Source organism: Sinocyclocheilus grahami, unplaced genomic scaffold, assembly GCF_001515645.1.
Source record: "Sinocyclocheilus grahami isolate Dianchi unplaced genomic scaffold, SAMN03320097.WGS_v1.1 scaffold43.1, whole genome shotgun sequence".
In the NCBI taxonomy this organism is placed as follows: domain Eukaryota; kingdom Metazoa; phylum Chordata; class Actinopteri; order Cypriniformes; family Cyprinidae; genus Sinocyclocheilus; species Sinocyclocheilus grahami.
Window position 1 is genome coordinate 874695 of NW_015505222.1, and position 22849 is coordinate 897543.

At 37.0% G+C, this 22849-nt stretch overlaps 1 protein-coding gene across 1 annotated transcript in view; it reads left to right on the forward strand.

Annotated features, from left to right (window-relative positions):
• The window catches only part of LOC107582345 (protein SZT2-like), a 93853-nt gene that overhangs the window by 38844 nt on the left and 32160 nt on the right, over positions 1-22849 (forward strand). The window contains exons 40-55 of the mRNA XM_016268142.1: positions 1673-1747; positions 1835-1973; positions 2172-2175; positions 3647-3710; positions 3833-3985; positions 4084-4186; positions 4918-5032; positions 5305-5392; positions 7700-7818; positions 8302-8362; positions 11908-12026; positions 16241-16445; positions 16525-16716; positions 18827-19029; positions 19276-19442; positions 20405-20502. Coding sequence (XP_016123628.1) covers positions 1673-1747; positions 1835-1973; positions 2172-2175; positions 3647-3710; positions 3833-3985; positions 4084-4186; positions 4918-5032; positions 5305-5392; positions 7700-7818; positions 8302-8362; positions 11908-12026; positions 16241-16445; positions 16525-16716; positions 18827-19029; positions 19276-19442; positions 20405-20502 — 1905 coding nt within the window. The remainder of the gene's footprint in view (positions 1-1672; positions 1748-1834; positions 1974-2171; positions 2176-3646; positions 3711-3832; positions 3986-4083; positions 4187-4917; positions 5033-5304; positions 5393-7699; positions 7819-8301; positions 8363-11907; positions 12027-16240; positions 16446-16524; positions 16717-18826; positions 19030-19275; positions 19443-20404; positions 20503-22849) is intronic.

The following is a 22849-nucleotide window of genomic DNA, read 5'->3' on the forward strand; positions in this document are numbered from 1 at the left end:
GTTAACGATTACAAAGGAGGTTACGACTGAATATTTTCACTCACAAACAGATTTGAGTGATTTCTTTCCAAAATTACATTGACTGCTCTAAAATATGAGACACCGATGTTTCAGGAGTTTAGGCTTGTGTATATGCTTTATTTTTAAATTAAACGTTTTTTATTGTTAGATGCCAGTGTTTCCTGTCCTAGCTGTGCAAAGATTTGATTTCAAAAACAGTATCATAGCTATAAAACTATATATTTTGTTATGATTTCAAATCTGTATTTTACCTCCAGAACAATCTCAAAGTAAAAAGAGGTGCTAAAGTCTGATTTTGTGTGTGCTTTAAAATTCAATTATTATAATCTTAATTCAAGTGATGAAGGATTTTGAAATTCTGACGGTAATCAGTGTTGAGTATACTGTAAGGTTAACCCTGCATGCTTTACATGTTTGAAAATGGTTAACAGTTTAGAAAAATGTAGAATTTTGAATTTTGAAAAGTAGCCTAATCAAAAAGTAATCAAATGCAATCAGTTACATTACTTTAATAAAGTAATTTAAATAGTTACACTACTTATTACATTTTAAATAGGGTAACTCGTAATCTGTAACCTATTACATTTCCAAAGTAACCTTCCCAACACTGGACTCTAATTAGGTGAAAAGTTGCAAAAAAAGCCTGCATACTATGAGGATGAAAAAGACAACAAAGAAGTATTTCAATGCCAATTACAATGCCATGTGCAAGAGTCATCATAAAGGAATAGTTTAACCAAAAATAAAAATCTGCTGAATATGTCCTCTCCCTAGGCCAGTTTGTTTGTTCATCAGATTTGGAGAAAGATAGCATTTCATCACTTGCTCACCCGATGGATGCTCTGCAGTGAATGGGTGCCGTCAGAATGAGAGTCCAAACAGCTGATAAAAACATCACAATAATCCACACCACTCCAGTCCATCAGTTAACATCTTGAGAAGCCAAAAGCTGCGTGTTTGTAAAAAACAAATCCATCATTATGGTGTTTTTAACTTCAAACCATTGCTTGAGTCCTCTATCTATAATAACACTTCCTCCAGTGAAAAACTGGTCTGAATCAGGAAAGAAATCTGCACAGATCAAAACACCGCTTACAAGCCAAAACAGATCTTAACAAATATGTGGGTGGATTTCAATGTGAGAGACAACAGGGGATGAACTTTTTCATTGGAGGAAGCATTATTATGGATTTTGGCCAGAAGTCTGAAGTTAAAAAGTCTTAATGATGGATTTGTTTCTTTTGGCTTCATAAGAAGTTAACTGATGGACTGGAGTGCTGTGGATTATTGTGATGTTTTTATCAGCTGTTTAAACTCTCATTCTGACGGCACCCATTCACTGCAGAGCATCCATTGGTGAACAAGTGATGGAAGGCTACATTTCTCCAAATCTGATGAACAAACAAACTCGTCTACATCTTGGATGACCTAAAGGTGAGGACATTTTCGTCAGATTTTTATTTTGGGGTGAACTATTCCTTTAAAACAGAGATCGCTAACAGTTGAATATGTCACATGATTTTGGATTGTGGCTTACACATGTTGACTTTTTGGATGTTTTCTGGTGCAGTGATTTTGTTTGTTTGTTAGACTCTAGTAATAAAGTTCATACTATTTATTCTAAGCGGCTTTGAATTCCTGTTGCTTTCAGGCAGTGGGAAATTGCGTCCCAGTCGAGTTCAGAGCGTCGTTTCCAGTCAGGGCAGCCTGGACTCAGACATGCTCGGTGAGGCTTCACACAACACACAGCATGATTAAACATCACAGTCATCATTCCTCATGGTCCCTCTGCTCTCTGCTGTGTGTGTGTCAGGTTATGATGGAGGCAGCAGTGATTCTGAGTGCGACGGACCCACAATGAATGAGCAGGAGAGACAGACGCCGCTCATGCCTGATTTCTGGCTCATCATCAGAATTCATCAGGACAGAGTGGAGGTTTTTTCTCATGCCAGGTACTGCTCCAGAGACACGCTCAGGTTATAAAATTCACATTCAGAAAGCGCCAAATGCAAGCAAAAAGCAAAAATCAGCAAGTGAAAGAATTGGATGGGAGACCTTTTTAAGGCTCGATTAACATCGCAATGTAAGAAAGATGGTTTCATCGCTGTCTCATAGTTTTTGTGGACATGGATGATTGTTGTTTTGGTAAGGAGGGTATACCAAAAATATAAGGGGTGTATGTATGTATATGTGTATATGTGTGTGTGTATATATATATATATATGTATATGTGTGTATTGATTATTTGTTTTCATATTTAAAAATAGCTAGGCCTAAATCTGTCCGAAAATATTAATCTTCATCTATAAAAAGCTTACTTATGGAATCGAACGTTCCAGCTCAGTCTGCTTTGCTTTTTCATTTCCTTTTAATTTCATCACACATTTGGGAGTCTTTAATGCCAAATGAGATGGGAGAGTAGCCCATTCTGATTATTACTAAATAAAACTGATGCTGAAGGTTAAAAGATAAATAGCTGTGAGTTACTAATTCTAATGACTAAATAAAACACACATGCATGAAATATTAATCTTTCACTCTTATTGCTCCAGATCCATGCACATGCCAGAGTCAATTATCTAATTGAGATTGTATGTATGTATTTAATTACTTATTTAGTTATATTTTTTATCGCTCTGATAAAATTGTGATTTGCACGTTTTAAAACGCAATTAAATAAAAGCAGATTTGGCAAAAAAAAAATAGTGGAAATATATCAAGATAAGAAATATTAAGATTGTACTATTTTACTGCAAAATAAAAAATCTAATATTTAAAATATTTGTAAAATAATTTATTTGTCAGTACAGCAGTGACTGTTGCAATATTTATTGCTGCTTTGAAAGCTTGATGCTTTAATGTTTGAAAATAAGGAAATTATTTTAGCTGGTTAAAAGCGTTTCTGATTGTATATCTCGAAACACATTGACCCAAGACAAGACCCGAACTCTTGCATTGCAAAAAATATATATTTTTTCAGCATTCTTATCAAAATAAAATTTAAGTAAGTTTTTGCTTAAAACAAGAAAAGCTATCTGCCAATCATATATATATATAAAAAAAAAACACGAACTTAAATCAGTTGGATTTTTCTGATCCCATTGGCTATTGTTTTAGGCATTAAAACTTGTTTAATTTTGATGCAGAAGATGCACAAGACTTAGTATCTTATGTTAACTGATTTAAGAATATTAATATATTTGTACTGGAAAACAAGATGAAAATAATTGTTGCAGTCTTTTTAATTAAATTGCAGCATCTGTGATAACAGCACAAAGCCATATCTTGATTTCAGTTTTATTTGAATGAATCACGCAGCCCTGTGCTTGGCCAGACCCACACCGTGCGGATGGCTGTGTTTAATTGAAAACTGCTGATATTGTTGCACTCTTGATATGCAGTGCAGATTTAATAAAACCTGATGAAGCTGCTGTAAAATGCAGCACGATCTACACTAATGCAAACAAACACAGACTCCCACTCAAAAACCCATCGGGAAGGTCAATTCAAGGGTGGTGATAATGAGACAGCAGTATGAGTCTGAGCACTCGCCTCATTGACTACAATTCTATAACTGCTGTTTAGCGTGAATTAGCGCACTAATGTCCTCATCGTTCTGCCTCAGACTGTGCAAATGAATTGGATCCGGTCGACCACCGAGATGAACGCTCAAATGCTTCATCTGTATCGTACAACTTGAGGTGCTCTGCGGGCCTGTTGAGTTCAGCTAATCCTGCTAATCTCCCTTTTGTTATGAAGTTGCTAAAATGAAACTCTTATCCCCATAATTATACCTTTTTTTCTGCCTCAGACTACAATGCAGATGAGAGCTATCAGCCGCGGGACTACCTTGCCGCCACCATGCAGTTCATCCCGGGTTACTTCGCCTGTGACGTGGTCTGGAGCACCGTTATTTACATTCACCCGCGCCTTAAAATGGGGCCCAACATGGGCGTGTCCCGGGGTGAGTGACACCACATCAGACCAATCAGGTGGCTCCTCATGAAAACATGTTTTAACTTTGAAAAACTGCTAAGCTTGTATTTTCTCTGGTCCTTTCAGCTATCCAGGCTCTGCGCTCCGTTCTAAATGCTTTCTGTGTGGTAAACCGCAAAAACATGTTTGTTTATCAGGAGCGCACCACCAAATCTGTGTTCTACCTCCGGTGAGTCACAAGCTCGGCGTTTCTTCATATTATTGACCAATATGAGCTTTTCAGTGAATGATGCTGGTATCTGAGGAGCAGAGTAAAGAAGAGTTGCTTCCAACAGCAATGTCAGGGGTGCAATTCCCAGGGTGTGCATGAACTGAATTTCACCCTTTTTTGAACTGAAAGTATTAATTTTTTTTTTTTTTAATTATAATTTACTAACCCAAATTTTTTATGAGTAGTGTTATCTGGTTTTTGTTTTTTATTTGTAGATTTATTACCTAATTCATTGTTTTATCACCCGATCCTTATTGTTTTGTGCAAGATAAATCCAGGTCTGATTGCTAAATAAATTCTGTCATCATCTCCTTTAAAAAGATCTTGTTCTCTTAATCATCCTCAATTTAATTAGACACTTTTAGTTGTTCATTAAGCTGCTATTTCAAAGGAACTTCACTAAATCTTGACGATTGATATAATGCCCATACACAGGCACATTATAATTTATATGTATACACATTCACAAATATTTATTATTACCTTACCCAACAAATATTTTTTGCACAATATTTACTTGTAGGTCACTCAGAAATAATTGAAAGCAGAAAATGTGTTTCATATCTGTCTGCCACTATAATATCTCTTTAATTTCTCCATCTGTGGCTTCTCTCCTCCAGTCTCGCTAGAATGTATTTGAATTCTTTTCATGTTCTTGACCTCCTCGTCCCTTCTGTCCGTCTCCACAGACTCTCCGAGACGTCTCAGGCAGGGAAGTACAGTGATTTGGATGGAAACGTGCACGTGTCGCGCTCTGTCGGTCTGGCTCGCAGCCAGGAGCCGCTGGGCTCTGAGGACCTCACGGTAACATTCACATACTGTCACTTCTCATTACGCTTTAGGAAACCAGAGCCCTCAGGAGCCATTAGGGCTCAGATCGCCTTCCAGAGTGACTTGTCCTTGTGTTTACACCATTTATGAGCTTCATCCTGATGGGACGAGCTATAGAAATGGGAGATGTGAGCAATTATGTGTTTATAGCCTGAAAAGCAGGCGTAGAACGTGCTCCCGTGAGTCCTGATGTGATGTGTGTTATGTTTTATGTGAGTGTATGATGACATGTATCATGTTCATAGGCATCACGCTCTTCTCTGGAAGGCTCAAGGCCGGTTGGACTGGTGGACAAACACATTTTGCTGCAGGTGCATGGCGTAGGGACCGCAGGTGAGAGAGAGAGATGGATAAATGTTTCTCACAGTACCACGACGGAAAAAAAGATGAATGAAGTGCATTGGTTTCTGTGAGGGATGTTACACCACTACACCAGCCACACTTACTGAAAGAAAAACGAATAAGGAACCATTAAGTTCAGACCCATTCTTGCATTTGTAAGCAGCTGAATATAGCGCAACTCAATATAATAGAGCGCAGAGATCTTAAAGGTGCAGTTTGTGATATCGACAGCTAGAGGTTGACATGGGTACTGCAGTCCACATTCAAAATATTGCAGAGAGTTGTTTCTCCCGCCCCCTCCTCCTCAGACTCGATGCTTATGCAAGTTGCCAGATTTAAGTCACACAACAGAAACAAGCGCTACTGACGACAGAAGGTGATGAGCCTTACACTGTAAGTTGATGAGTTGATTTATCCGCATTTTAATATTTCTCTGCTCATAAAGATTTTTTGATGGATGCCAAGGCTTTTAAGAATCTGCGATCTCTAACCTAGCTCATTTGTTGGATTCCATGGCTGCAGTAAGCTGGGTTTTCTGCAACCTGGCTACCCTGGGTATCGAATACTATTGGGTAAATTGGCAGTGGGCAGAATCACACAGACCAAAACAAAAACAGACATTCTGTCACAACGTACATTTCAAAGTGGAATAACCGGCTGTAGCATAGTTTTTCAGAAAAACAAGTATGTTATCTTAAATATCAAGCATGTTTCTTAAATATCTGCAAACATATTTCGGTATTTTTATGCATTACTGCAGTCAAAAAAATACATTACAGCACCTTTAAGATGCGTTTTTCAGCTTCTTGAATACGTGTCGTTCATAGTGCAAAATGTTGAAAAAGCAGCAAGACGCAGCACAACGACCAAGGACATCCGTCTAAATCAAAAAAAAAAAAGCAGAGAATGAAAGCAAGAATGAGTCATGTGTAAACGGCTGACAATTCTGCCTTCCTTTTAATTTTGGGGAACAAATGTTGAATAAATCAGTCCATATCGACTCATTCTTTGCTATGACTATTTTGCACAATTTAAAATAATAGGAAAATTAGAGGACAGAGCAAAATGGAGACGGGTGATCTGCTGTAGCGACCCTTAATTGGGAGAAGCCGAAAGAAGAACAGTAAATTATAACACATATTAACATGCAACATAGTGACTAAAACATGTTACACCATAAAGTGTTTTATTTTTTATTATTGTCATTTTTATTGGCAAATATTGCATTAAAGGCCCATGCATTATATTTGGGTGAAAGAAGGACAAAATCCAAATGCAAAGTAAAATTACAAGACTTACTTTTTTCAAGTAACTGGTAAAGTAGCGAATTACTTTTAAATTTACAATGAAATATCGTAGTTACTCTTTCAAATAAGTAATGCAAGTTACTTTGTTTTGGCATTTATTAACTGACATCCCTCCTGTCCCTGCGTTTAGAGAAACTGGGAGTGAGGTGCAGAGGAAGAGGCTTATTAATTTCACTTTTGGTGTGAAAGGCCCTTTACAGTTGCCAAAAAATATAACATTTGGGTTTTTTGTTATTAAACAAAAACAAGCAAGTCCAGCCCAGGTGACAAAAACTATCACAAAAGTAACGTTATGCATTACTTTAAATAAAAAAGTAACTAAGTAATGCAATTAGTTACTTTTTTAAATGGAGTAATGCATTACTTTTACAAATATTTTCCCCAACACTGTGTGTGTGTGTGTGTGTGTGTGTGTGTGTGTGTGTATATATATATATATATATATATATATATATATATATATATATATATTTGTATATAGATTTCTCATGTCATTTTACTGTATATACAGTAAATTCAGCTGTGCACCCAAAGTTTTGTCAGGAGATGTATGTTGAGCATGCAGCAAATATTTAGATAAACAATGAAATTGCATTTATTTCACTAAAAATAATTTTTTAAGCCACCAATAAACAACAGCATTGATTTTTAGCAGAGTTAAACTCTCAGGATTCTCCAGCATCACCTGCAGTATCATCAGCAGCTGGCAGGAGGCGCTGTTGCTCTGCATTCATCCTGCTGTTATCAGGGCCAGGAGTCATTTCTTTTCAAAGTGTAGCCAGGGAAATCTTTTCCAGTTTCATCAGTTTGTCTTTAAATGCATATTTATAATTGGTTGGGACATTTCTGGGTTTAGCGAGCAGCTCTGAGGGATTTCAGCACCTGCTCGGGAGACTTAAAGTCAAAATCAAACGGCTTGCTATCTGTGAACTATTGTACTTCCATATTGTGTCATATTTTGAAGTGAGATATGATGCTCTGTGATGGGCAGGTCCAGAGATCTCTGATGAACTGGTGAAGGTTTTGAGGAAGCGTCTGGACGAGGCCACGCTGGACATTATTACGGTCATGCTGGTCAGAAACTGCAAACTGACGCCTGCAGATGTGGAGGTGATTTCTCTTTCTCTTCTTTGACCATCTTTTGTCTGTGACAGACTTGTTCTTTCGCCACAGGTTGTATAGTGCAGATTAAGCAGATGAATTATATTTGCCCACCCTATGCAGAGACAGACATTTGTGGAAAAAATTTACATAAAAGTATCATAAAATACAACTCATGGGCTGTATTTCAAGTCTTCTGAAGCTGTGTGAATTTGGTGCCTTTTTTCAGATTTTTAAATACTTTGAATCAAAGCTTCTAATGTTGTGATTCATCTCAGAGCGAGTTGGTTTAGAAGTCTTTATTGAAGATTTTTTTGAAATATCACTGATATGCATCCAGAACCAAAGCATCTGAAGGCTTGGTCTCTGTTTTTCTAATTTTTCTTCTGTGGGCGGCAGCGGGTGTGTCATCTGAGATTAATTAATGGTTGGATAATAGACTGTGGAGATGATTTTTGGTTATTGCACGTCATTTTTTCCTCTTTGTCTCAGTTCATTCAGCCTCCCGGCTCTCCGGCGACGGAGGTGATGGTTGTCAGAATCAGAGAGCAAAGTTTGTGCATTAAAGACAATGTCCGTCAAAATGTCATGTACAGAAGCCTGGCTTTTTTCCATTGATTTGGCATTTATTCTCTTTAGCATGTATTCTCTTTAGCATGCAGTGTGAAGTATTTCACTCAGTTCCCCGATCATTCAGATTCAATTTCAGTGAACAAAGAACAAATTTATACTAGCTTGTATTAGGTACGTTGTCATCTCTGACAGACAGCACGTTGAATCTGCTCAGGCCGGCATTTTCTGCTTCTTCTTAGAAAGAGATGACATAATCAAAACATCAAGTAGTGTGGGTTATTCAGGAGTTGTATGTACTCCCTGGTCCTCTGCTGGCTTCTCGTAAATACTGCTGTGTATTGTGCATGTTATTTTTTGACAGACATCAATGTTGTGATATTTAAATTTAGTTTTGAGAATGTGGATTTGAAAACAGATGAATAGTAAGGCAATAATTATTTATTTCTTAGCCGGCAAGCAGTCAGTGAAGTGATTGATGCCCATTTTAGTTTTAGTTTCAACCGACAGCCAAGTTTTTGACGGATGTGATATCATGCATGACCGGGGAACTATGTTTGAGTTGGGTAATTATAAAACGTGCTGGAGATGTTCTAAATGTTTTTTGCGTAGTTCGTTATACTTATGTCATGCAATGACGTTTATTTTGTGGCTGTTACTCATAGACTGACACATTTGTTTTGTCAAATTGTTACATTCAGCTGTTGCTGAATTATGTTTCGTGTTGTTTTTTTTTTTCTTTCTTTTGCCAGGAAATGAGTGGTTTTGATGCACAAAGTTGTTGTCTTTTATAGCAAAAATCTTTTATTTAAAACGCCTTAAAATGCAGATCCTGTTGTAAATAATAGTGAAAAATCATTTTTGAAAAAAGTTGTTCTATTATGACTAATAACAATCGTCTTCTGCCATTATTCTTTAAGTGACATGCTGTCGGGGGTAAATAAAAATAGGCGTAGAACTTTAAGTGCAAAATTACGTTGCAGTTTGAATTTGGGCTTTAAAGCTGATATTTAATTTGAAATCAATTCCGAAATCTGCATCCGACCCCTTCAGGTTTTCAAACCAAGCTTTTTAACACTCCTTTGGGTGCATGTGGAGTTTATAAATATAAAGTACAAGTGGGAAGTTTGTGAGTATTTTAAGAGCTGTGGAGGGGAAGCTTCAGGTCTGTCTCATTAACGTGAAGGGTGTTTAACAAGCCTCTTAGGGTCCTAATATGACTTGATCCCAAACTGCAGAGAGATAATTGTCAGGTGGAGACAGTGCAAGCAGTAGCAGCTCCGGCCTGGAGCCACAGGGTTCCTCTTCCCCGCTTTCCCGACCACTAATGAACTGACAGTCCACCCAAATACCTGCCAGAGCTGCTGCTGAAGATCTCCTAATGCACCTGCTATTAAAAGGAACATTACAGGATGCTCTCCACCATTACTGCTCATGCACTTCATCAGAATGTAAATAAAGGGCTTCGTGGCTCCTGGAATCACCTGGAACCTTGTGGGTTCATTGATGCAGGATCAGTAATATCAGCTCCTGTGAGGTCTCAGCAGCTCCTCCGGGGTTTTGAAAGGCAGCCAGTTGGCAGGACTTTAGTGAGATGTTCAATATTCTATTCAATTCAAGAAGTTCGATATTATCAGCCCGACCAGTGCAGTGTGGGTATGAAATGAGTTTCCCACAAGCCTTCATATGTCCTGGTATGACTCAAAACATACCCTACTACACAATTACATTTAATTAGTGTTATTTGCTGTTACTAATATTATTGATATTTTTAATTTTATTACATTTTATTATTATTTTAATAAATAATATTATTTATTTAAATGTAATTTTTTTTTGTTTTTTTATTTTAATTTGACTTTATTTTTTATTAATTTTGTTTTGTGCTTTTGTTATTTTGATTAGGGTTTTTTTATATTTCTATTTAGCTTTATACATTTTTGTTCAGTTTTAGTTATAATTTTAGTACTTTTTCATTTGTTAGTCGCCAAAGCAACACTTCTATTTGTCTTTTTTTTATTTAAAATTCTAATCTAATTTTAACATTTAATTACAACTTCGTTTCAATTAAAGGAAATGTTTTAGTGTTCGGTTAAGTTAACAGTAACAACACTGGAGTTTCGTTTAAATTTAAATTTGACATTTTCCTTCCATTTTCATCATCTTCATCTCTCTCAGCAGTGTTGGGGAGGATAATGTAACTCAGAATTTCAGATTGTTAGATGACTGTGAAGCTTATTTTTGTTGATTTATTTAAACCACTATTAATCTGTTACAAAGAACGTTTTTTAACACTGACAACTGTATCAAACTTGAATACTAATATACTGCTAACAAAAAATGGATATGCTGGGCAATTTTATATTTCTTTCCCTCTTTTTAACTTAATGATAAAGAGCTGTTAAGCACTTATTCAGCATAATGAGGATGTGCATTAGAGGTGTAAGTGATTATATATTTGTGTATTTTATCATTTTGTGCTGCCGCAGAGAATAATGTGAAATGCACTTTAGTTGCACAAAATATGTCTCCTCGTAAACCTTTTTTTACCTTTAAACCTTCAACTTTATTTGAAGGTGTCCTTGTTACACGTTACATGTACTTACTATTATAACAACAATAAATTGTGCATAATTACATGCAAGTTACCTTAAGCCAAACCCTAATCCTAACCCTAACCATATAGTAAGTACATGTAACGTGTAACAAGGACACCTTAAAATAAAGTGTAACCCTTTATCATTATTCTTAATGAACAAACTGAATTTAGACCTTTAAAATTCACAATTATGTCTTAATTATGACTAATAATTATTAGCTTCCAACGTTAATCAGAAATTGATATGCTGTTGGGGTTTAAAGAGAAATGGGTGTTATTTATATGCAAAATGAGTAACCCTTTATCATTATTCTTAATGAACAAACTGAATTTAGACCGTTAAAATTCACAATTATGTCTTAATTATGACTAATAATTATTAGCTTCCAACGTTAATCAGAAATTGATATGCTGTTGGGGTTTAAAGAGAAATGGGTGTTATTTATATGCAAAATGATTTTTTTTTTATGACATTGAATCTTAATTCTAGTCTGAAATCTGAATATGACGGTTTTTAAAGCAACCCCCATAAATTATATAGAGCAGGTTTGAAAATGTAGTGATAAACAGTAGCATCTAGCTAATTATTTATCACTTGACTAGAAAAAAAGTCAAATATTGTGGAGTGAGTTTTGCAAGCAGCATTAATTGCCAAGTTGATTCTGTGATAATTTTTTTTTCTGGTTAATTTAAATTAACCTAAGAAACAGATTTGCTCGCATGAATTTTGCTTCTTGAAAGTGCTAGTTTCAAAGTGTAGTTTCATTAAGTGCTGCTAGTGGCAGAGAAATTGCACGCTGTAACTTGGAAGTTTTTATCCCAGTACTCTTCACTTCCTCGCACTGCTCATTGGTTGATCATTGAGTTGGTGTTCATGATTTGTCCAGTCTGTCATTCATCATTTCTGTCTGTGGGTATCTGTTGTGCAGGTACAATGTCGGACCTTGTTCAGAATCTCTTCCCAATCTCTCAGTTTGAAGGTATAAGAGCCTCCAGCCTCTTCACTGTTGTGCTGTGTGTTCTGTGGCGCCCCCACTGGCTGAGTGTGGTACTGCATGGTCACGTGATCACGGCTTAAAGGGACAGATCACCCAAAAATTAAAGCTCTGTCATCATTTACTCACCCAAACTCACCTTTGTTCTTCTGTGGAACACAAAAAAGCAGTTTAACGTGATCTCTGAGGTGCGCTTTCCAAATAATGAAATTGAAAGGGCTCTCCCAAAATGATCAAAAGCATCACAGGAAGGAAGTTGACCTGTGCACGATATTCCAAGTCTTTTGAAGTCATTTGATAACTTTTTTTTTGTAAGGATCTGATGGAAATTGAATCTGATATTTGCAGAATGTTGAACTGTATTGCTTTTTTAATTACAGATTGTTTGCATCGCTATGCAGGTGAATGCAAATGAGATGTGAGAGAAACGGACTTTACTTTTAAATGTATGTTTTTTGATTGGGTGAACTGTTCCTTTATGCTAGCTGCCCAAATACCAACCTAATATTGAAAGCTTCTGACACAAATTTTTGCGGTCTGTCAGTGTGGAGCTTACTGAGAAAAGGAGCATTGTGTAAACGATCACCAAAACCACAATTGACATCTTGCGGTATAATTTGCAGTATGTGCCATTAAGTTTGTGAAGTACCAATCCATATTGAAGTTGGAGACCATAGGGCCTGTAAGTTCCTCTGTGTGAATTGGAGCTCATTGGTCACTGTTCGTTGTTCCCACAAGTTTTCAAATGCTAATACAAATGTGTTCAGGGGTTGAAATCAGTGGGGGAAAATTTGTATTAAGCCGCTAGCTTGAGTGATTTCATTATAGATTTACATATGTGCATTTAGCAGACGCTTTTATCCAATGCAACTTAAAAAAAGAGAAACAAAAGCAAAAAATGCTGTTAATAGTTCATTTGAAATATTTATTGTATGAAAAGTGTATCTTTGCATGTAACACCATACAATGTTTACATTATTGTGTGCAACTTAGAAAAAAAAATTATAACACTTAAGCAACATTAGTTAACCACATTGGTTAACATTAACTAAGATTGCTGAAAGTTTTAAACGTATTCTTTATTGTTAGTTCATGTTAAATTAACCTTTACTAATACATTATTAAAATCTAAATTTGTATCTGTTGATATCATTTAAAGGACCCGAGCTAACATGAACTAACAAAGAATAGTTGTATTTTCATTAACTTATGTTAACAAATATTAATAAATACTGTAACAAATGTAGTACTCATTGTTTAAGTTTTGTTAATGCATTAACTAACATTAACGACAGCTTATTTTAGTGTTTTTTTTATTTTATTACATTTATCTAGTTGCTTATTATTCATGTAAGTATATAATGCAATTGCTAATGGACCTTTTTCACATTTTGTTAATCTGCAGCAGCGGAAGTCACCATAGTTGGGTTAACTTGAAGAGCAGTGAATGGGTGAATGAGTGAACAAATATATTTTTTGCATTCCATTTGCTCAAATAGCAAAAGAAAAGCTCCACTATAGTGTTTTTGTGACTTTCAAAAAAAGGAAGAAATTGAGAGAACAGAAGAGAGAACCATGTCAAATTTACCATCCCTCCCATAGACGCTGCATTAGCGTTAACTTGTTTTTTTTCTTTTGTAATTTGACACAAAGGTAATAAAATACAGAGAATAGTTTTATAAATGTACATACATTTTTTTTAAAATACAAATACGAAAAACTTTGGAGGATTTACAATGCTGATGACCATTAAACGAGAGTCATCACAGTCTTGTGAAAAGGGTCCATGTCGAGGTATATAACTTTTAACGACAAAACACATCAGTAGCATGTACAAATGAACATAGAAACTATTTATTAATAGATTTTGGTTATTTTCTGTATTAGTAATTCAGACACTTTTACTGATTATTCAACAGAAATATAAGGTGACTCACAAAAAAAAAAAAAGAGTATTTTCCTTTAAAATTGCATGCATTGTCTTAAGTATATTCTCTTTTTTTGAACATTTCTCATTGCAACGGACAGATAAAATGATAATGTTGTGCAGTGTATAATATGGGATCAGATTGTCTGTATTCAGGCACTTCAGAGTGTAAAATCATCTCATTCACACTCTCTGCCGCTGGTCGCCGTCATTATAAATCAGAAAGTGACTTCCGTGATCACTCTATCTGTCTGTCTAAAGCTCCAGAGTCCAGCAGAGACTGAAGGGGCCTTCTCTCTGTCCTCTTGCAGTCTCTCTGGACCGCAGGGGCCGCCCGGGCCACGCCACGTCACATCACACCTCATCAAGTGCACTTAAAAGATTACTGCAAATGGAGTTCTTAGATGAGAGGCCACGATGTTGAGAAGCCGCTCATTGATTGGCACTGCTCTGAAAGCGACACGTACTTGCGTTGCATTATGAATCGCAGTCTGACATATTTCAAAAACGCCATGCATGAAATTGAGCTTGCTTGGATGGAAGCGTTTAAGCTCATGTACTTATGTAGCTTATGTTTCAAGCTGAACACACACTTTCATGCATGCATCCACATTAATGCAAAATGCATGCACACTTTAGCATGTGAGAGCACAGATGCACATTTATCTCAGGTGATTGTGTGCGGTGCATTAGTATCTGATATCTGGCGCACACACATCGCTAACGGCATGTGCTAATACAACCAGCTGGATAAATCCCAGCTCGTGCTCCACTGTTTGCTGCTAATGCCTTTTAATGCGACCGCCGTTCTGTTTGCGAGGCTTTTTTATAGCCACAACCACTGGAGCGAAGGCGCCATCGATCTCTGACAATCTAATGATGGAAATCTCTCTCTTTCTGCACTTATCAGAGCCGCGGCTTCCCAAGGCCTGCTGGCTTCATGCTGTAAACAGCATAACCGAGTCAATACAACAGCATAAAAACCCATTTAAAGGATTTATGAGAGTGCGTACTCTAGTAGAGGCATTGTTTTCTGAAATATCGTTGTGTTTAGATCATTTAAGGCTACATATGGGTGTTTCTTCAAGTATGGGAATGTTCAGCCTTGTGGACCTTCAGAAAATAAACTCTCTTAAAACACACTTTATATGTTTGCTTTGACAGTGGGATCATTTTAATATGAGTTTAATTTTATGTCCTTTAGTCCTTTTTTAATATTTCTATTTAGCTTTTTTTTTTTGTTTTTAGTAATTTTTATTTTAGTTAATTGCCAAGGCAATTAAAAAAACATTTATTTATTTCATTTTTTCTTTTAAGTTTTTCATCTTATGTTTATTCTTAAATTAGTTTATTTTTTATTTTATTTCAGTCACAAAAAATATTTTTAAGATTTTTTTTATTTTAGTTAATAATAACAATTTTTGTCTGCTCTTTGTTTTTGCAAATCATGATCATTTCCACGACCATGTCATTTTCACCACATCTCAAATGCTGTATTGTGCTTTATAATATTCTGTGTGGAAATGACGTTTTGAATAGAGTCAGTCAGTATTTTCATAGCTAGCAGTTGTGTGTCCTAAATAAACACAATTTAATGACATTTTTATACTTTTTGCAGAAACTACAGCTTGATTAGAAATGACACCCAATAAAAAATGTTCTTCACAGATATTTAATTGGATTTCTTTTTAATTTAGTTCATCTCACATATCTTATATTTTTGTGAACAAGTTAATAACTTGGAGAAAGAAAAAAAACATTGGGGGAAAAATCTTTTGTAAAAGACAGCATAGTTTTTGTAAAAATTAAATACATTTTTAAATAATAAATATTGAAATGGTTTATTTAACTTTTTTTATCATCATCGTTTCAAAATTTAATTTTTTAATGATTTATTTTCATATTTTATGATTGAAAGGTTGTGTTTTTGTCAAGGATAATTGGATCTGTACATAAAATCCATTTAAAAAGAAGAAACATAATTTATAAAGATATAAAATACATATTTAATGTTACCTTTATATTAAAGAAAAGAAGTCTGTTGCTTTAAATAAAATGATTATAGTTACAAAAATGTATGATTGCAAGGCTGTGTCGAGGGTAATCAGACTTGTATACAAAAGGCATTTGAAAAAGTAGCAAAGTAAATGAAGATAAAAAAACTGATTTAATGTGACCTTCAATTAAAAAATCTTTTGGTTTTAAATCAACCCCTTGAGCGTAGAAGTGGCTTTGTTTGAAGAGACATATGAGCATGCATCTCTAGCAGAATGTATTGCTTTCATGTGAGTTTTGCATCATTGTTTGCATCATTCATTCAGTTCTGTCGAGCTCGTTTAGTTCTGTTCTCCATCACTCTCTCCTCTAACCCTGCTCTCCCCAGGTATCGCCTGCATCGCGCTGTCGTTCGTGGACGCTAAAGGCTGCGCGCTGCAGGTTCCCGCTCAGGACGGCAGCGGCCCGGCTCTCAGAGGAGACGTCTCCAGCATCTCCCTCCAGCCGGACCAGTTCGAGGCCTTGACGACTGTCGTCAGCCAGAGCTCAGGTTGGGATGCTTTAGCAAACACACAGTGTTTACAGTAATGGTGTGTTGAGGTGTGTGTGAGCTCTGTGCCTGTGCGCAGGTGCAGCCGTGTGTGTGCGCTTCGACGTGTGGGAGCAGGGTAACATCAGCCCGCTGCAGCTGACCGACCAGCTCCGGGCGGCTCTACGCCATGCCCTCTGCGACATCCTCATGGAGATGCGCGTGCTGCCAAACCCGTTGTGTCTGGACACCTTCTGCCTTCCTGCAGCCGCCCAGCGGGACGAGAGCACAGGTGAGCAGCTCATGCAATGTATGAACTACTGTTATGATGCGTTTTGGAGATTGACAGCTCCTGATATACTTCAAAAGAAGTTCTTTTTCGTTCTTCGTTTGAGGGCAAAAAGAAGTTCGAAAAGGCTAAGCGACGGTGTACTGTCTTCGAACATTCCGACACCCCCGCCCTGCTGGAGGCGGGGTTGTAAACATGTGTCTCGCCGCCCGCGTGTACCCCCTAAAAACAACAATGATGGCGGCTGTGAGAGAAGAACAGTTTCGTAAACATCTGGCAGTAGCATTGATCTATTCAATGGCAAAGAAAAAGAACAAGAACGTAGATGGTATGTGCGTCCACTTAACGAAAACCGAAAGAATGAGGGCGAGTTTGCCCTTTTTATTCAGCAAATGCGGAGCACAGATGAGGAAGTGCATTTTTCATACTGTGCCGCGCAGTTTGACGATCTCTTGAAAAGGGTATCGCCATATGTGAAACATGCAAAAACGCACAGGACACAGATTTCCACTACAGAGAAACTGGCCTTGACACTGTGGGGCCACGCAACTAAGTGTGGCTGAAACATTCAAGGTTGGACCGTGCACAGCCCGCAAGATAGTCACAGAGATGTGTTCTCCTGTCTGGCCTCCGTGGAATGAGAAACGAACCGGGGGGATTGCACGTCAAAGAAGGCGGAGTTCCTGAACACACCCACCGACTGCGTGATCGCCACGGACCAATGGTAGCTCAAAGGTGTTTAGGAGGCAAAACGAACTCCCCCAAAAGTTCACTTTGGTGAGTTGTTTCGAACTGCCAAAACGAACTTCGTTTCGGCCTGATTTTGTTCTAAATGACGTCATTTCAGTTAGTTCTTCGATTTCGTTTTAAGTATATGGGGGCCTTTATAGTTTTTTGTTTTTGATATATTGTCAGTTTTCCAGTGGAAAACAAATTTCTTTGCTTGAAATAAAATAAGACTTTTTTTTTTGTCCTAAACTTGATGTACTAAAAAATCTAAAACTAAAACTGAAATAAAAATTAATAGAAGCTATATACACATGTATAAAAAAACTTAAAAAAATTACAAAAACACGGCAACATTTCTAAAATCAAAATGAAAACAGAAAATATATTTAAAAAAAACGGATAAAATTTTTTTATATAAACTATAACCGCAATAATACTATAATAATAAAATATCAACAATATCTCTGTAATAGCTCAATAATACTGTAATAATATCTCAATAATACTAAAATAACACTGGAGCAAGAAGAAAATAACTAACTGATATTAAATATAACTCACTAAAATTGTTTTTACATGATAAAACATCTGCTTTTCTGAAGGAGTCTACTTAAATATTTGGAAATAAGTTTTGTAGGCATTGTAAGTAGATATGTTTTTTAAATACAATTTCTCATTTTTTAATTGGTAAACTCTAATTTTTATACAATTTTATAAAATAAAATGTAAATCTATTTGAATTTTTAGGATCAGTAAGATTCAGTTTTTTTTTTTTTTAAATCAATCCTTTTATTCAGCAAGAATGTGTGAAATTGATCAAAAGTGACAGTAAAGACATTTTTTAACATTACAAAAGATTTCGATTTATATATATATATATACATATATATAAATATATATAAATGAAATAATAAGAAATGTTTCTTGAGCAGCCAATCAGCATATTAGAATGATTTCTGAAGATCATGTGACACTGAAGACTGCAGTAATGATGCTGAAAATACAGCTTTGATCACAGCAATAAATTACATTTTACAATATATACACATGGAAAACAGTTATTTTAAATTGAAATAATGTTTCACAATTTTACTGGTTCTTTATTGTATTTTTGATCAAATAAATGCAGCATTGGTGAACAGAAGAGTCTTTTGTTTGTTTTTGATCTTGTGTGTTGTGTCTCTGTAGTTGCCTTGTGTCTCCTGCAGTCTGACAGTAAGGAGGTGAAGTACAATATATACACATGGAAAACAGTTATTTTAAATTGAAATAATGTTTCACAATTTTACTGGTTCTTTATTGTATTTTTGATCAAATAAATGCAGCATTGGTGAACAGAAGAGTCTTTTGTTTGTTTTTGATCTTGTGTGTTGTGTCTCTGTAGTTGCCTTGAGTCTCCTGCAGTCTGACAGTAAGGAGCTGAAGGAGAGCGTTCGGCGGCCCAGTGGAGCTCATGGGCTCAAGAGCAGCCCGTCTCCCATCAGCCTGAGTTCTGTGCCCAGCTCCACCCCGACCACTGGAACCAGCACGCCCGAGTCCACCACACCCACCGGCAAAACCACGCGCCGCAGCTTCTGGGAAATGCTGGTGTGTGCGCTCACTCAGCATGTGCAGTCTCCATTAACAGCAAATTACTCTCATTAATTATGACTGTCAATGCCTCCAAAACTGCATTGATGGTCAGCATGATGCGGTTGATCTGGACTCAGTGAAGCGTAAACGCTGGAGAATGATTGGGCTTTATGTTTTCTGGTCTGCTGCCAGTTATCGGTCTTATGATGTATGTGTGTGTGTGTGTGTGTGTGTGTGTGTGTGTGTGTGTGTGTTTGGTAGAGTAAACCAGAGACTTCTGAGCTTGGCGGTCCGAAGACGACGGATGACATTGTACCGGAGCGTGTCGAGGACAGTCGCGTGAGCCGGCGGAGACACAAGACGGAGAGCGTCAAACAGCAGTGGAACCATGAGAAAGCCATGGCAGTCGAGCAAGAGCAGGTCCAGAGGTACACACACACACACAGCTGTGTTTCTCATGCTTCTGTCTGTAAAATAACATTCGCACAAGCTTTCCATGATAAAATGAACATGTTCAGATGATAAGACAAAAAAAGGAGACGACATATGACAACTAAAACTATTAAAAATATTTTCATTAATAATGCTTAAATAAAATAAAGTAAACATTTTAGATGAAAACTTTAAAATAAAATGAGGAATGTTGCCTTGGCAACTAAATGAAATAAAATAAATTAAAATACTTTTAGGTTTTACTAACTGAAAAATCAATTAAAGCTAAATAGAATTATTTAATAAAATAAAAAAAACAAAAAAATGCCAAAAGCACATAAAATTGCTAAAAGTTCAACTAAACTTAAAATTGAAACTGAAATTCTAGAAATAAAAGCTAAATACAATAATAGCATATAAATAATGCTAAAATTAAAGTTTCTGTCTGGTTGCATGTAAAAACAGAGAAATCATGTAAACCTGTTCATTAAAAAAAAAATAATAATAATATATATATTTTTTTTTTTTTATGAATTGCTAAAGAACAAGAGAACGTAGTCTTAAACATACATATTCAAAACACAGTTTTAATTTGTCCTCTTTCTTCTGTGCTTTCAAACTGAAACACACTTCCATTGTGCCAAATACCCAACTTCTCATTATTGTGCAGATCAGATGGTATCCGAATAATCAGATTTCCAAATGATTTTGGGCCAGTTCTTCCTGGCAGTCTCTGAGATGTCGATTTGGATGTAATTAAATTACCACCCAGCCTTTGTATTTGTCAGAATACAGTAGATAATGCGGTTGTGGACGGTGAAAGAACACTAACATTTCTGATTCAGATGACAATAAGTTTACAGACGTAAATGCTGAAGTGACCTCAACCACCCATGTTAAGCAGGCCTATAGTCATGTATTGACTCGTGGGACCTGTGTCTGGATGTGTGTGTTGTAGGAGGCATGCAGTCCAGCTGGAGGAAGGTGATACAGGCACTCTTCAGCCCATCTACCAGACCACGTACCTGCCCTGGGTCACCTTCATGAACAGACTGGGTGAGTCGCCACAACCGTCTGCTTCTTTATGCTGATTTATATATCACAAAAAAAATTGTACAAACAAATACCAAATTACAAGGCATTTAACAAATTATTGGTATTTATTATTTTATAAAAAAAAATATATATATATACACACACACACTCTCTCTCTCACTCACACACACACACACACACACACACATATATATATAAAGAAGACTGACTTGCATCAACTGCCTGCCTGCATCAACTCTCAATCCTCTTTTGTAAACAGTGTACAGTGGGTACGGAAAGTATTCAGACCCCCTTAAATTTTTCACTCTTTGTTATATTGCAGCCATTTGCTAAATCATTTAAGTTATTTTTTTTTCCTCATTAATGTACACACAGCACCCCATATTGACAGAAAAACACAGAATTGTTGACATTTTTGCAGATTTATTAAAAAAGAAAAACTGATATATCACATGGTCCTAAGTATTCAGACTCTTTGCTGTGACACTCATATATTTAACTCCGGTGCTGTCCATTTCTTCTGATCATCCTTGAGATGGTTCTACACCTTCATTTGAGTCTAGCTGTGTTTGATTATACTGATTGGACTTGATTAGGAAAGCCACACACCTGTCTATATAAGACCTTACTGCTCACAGTGCATGTCAGAGCAAATGAGAATCATGAGGTCAAAGGAACTGCCTGAAGAGCTCCGAGACAGAATTGTGGCAAGGCACAGATCTGGCCATGGTTACAAAAAAATTTCTGCTGCACTTAAGGTTCCCAAGAGCACAGTGGCCTCCATTCCTTAAATGGAAGACGTTTGGGACGATCAGAACCCTTCCTAGAGCTGGCCGTCTGGCCAAACTGAGCTATCGGGGGAGAAGAGCCTTGGTGGGAGAGGTAAAGAAGAACCCAAAGATCACTGTGGCTGAGCTCCAGAGATGCAGTCGGGAGATGGGAGAAAGTTGTAGAAAGTCAACTATCACTGCAGCCCTCCACCAGTCGGGGCTTTATGGCAGAGTGTCCCGACGGAAGCCTCTCCTCGGTGCAAGACACATGAAAGCCCGCATGGAGTTGTGAGATGGTGAGAAATAAGATTCTCTGGTCGGATGAGGCCAAGATAGAACTTTTTGGCCTTAATTCTAAGTGGTATGTGTGGAGAAAACCAGGCACTGCTCATCACCTGTCCAATACAGTCTCAACAGTGAAGCATGGTGGTGGCAGCATCATGCTGTTGGGGTGTTTTTCAGCTGCAGGGACAGGACGACTGGTTGCAATTGAGGGAAAGATGAATGCGGCCAAGTACAGGGATATCCTGGACGAAAACTTTCTCCAGAGTGCTCAGGACCTCAGACTGGGCCGAAGGTTTACCTTCCAACAAGACAATGACCCTAAGCACACAGCTAAAATAATGAAGGAGTGGCTTCACAACAACTCTGTGACTGTTCTTGAATGGCCCAGCCAGAGCCCTGACTTAAACCCAATTGAGCATCTCTGGAGAGACCTAAAAATGGCTGTCCACCAACGTTTACCATCCAACCTGACAGAACTGGAGAGGATCTGCAAGGAGGAATGGCAGAGGATCCCCAAATCCAGGTGTGAAAAACTTGTTGCATCTTTCCCAAAAAGACTCATGGCTGTATTAGATCAAAAGGGTGCTTCTACTAAATACTGAGCAAAGGGTCTGAATACTTAGGACCATGTGATATTTCAGTTTTTCTTTTTTAATAAATCTGCAAAAATGTCAACAATTCTGTGTTTTTCTGTCAATATAGGGTGCTGTGTGTACATTAATGAGGAAAAAAATGAACTTAAATGATTTTAGCAAATGGCTGCAATATAACAAAGAGTGAAAAATGTAAGGGGGTCTGAATACTTTCTGTACCCACTGTATATACACACACTCACACACACATTGGGCTTGGGATGGGTGTCATCACGCGTCTCCACCAATGACAGCATTTGGGGAGGGCCTAAGACTGCAGCAGCACTCACATTAACGCTCCCGATAAAATTATTTGGGCTAAGAATCAACATTCACAAACCACTGTCAAAACTGTTATTTTTAACAGAAAAAATGCAACAATATCACGACTTCATAAGTGGGAAATAGGAAGTTTCCGATAGCACGTGAAGACAGCAGAGAAGTGCTCTTGCTCAGCACAGTGGAGTGAAACGTGTTGTTAAATTTGTGGTTTATTATTTTGAGTCGTTTGGGACGTGGTAACACACGGACCTCTCACAATATATTGCTTTACAGATCTATCACTTTTGCCGCTCAGAAATGTTCACGCAATCATGCTGCACATATCAGAAGTTAGCGCTCACACTCACTGATCTATATTCACTGATCTATATATAACTG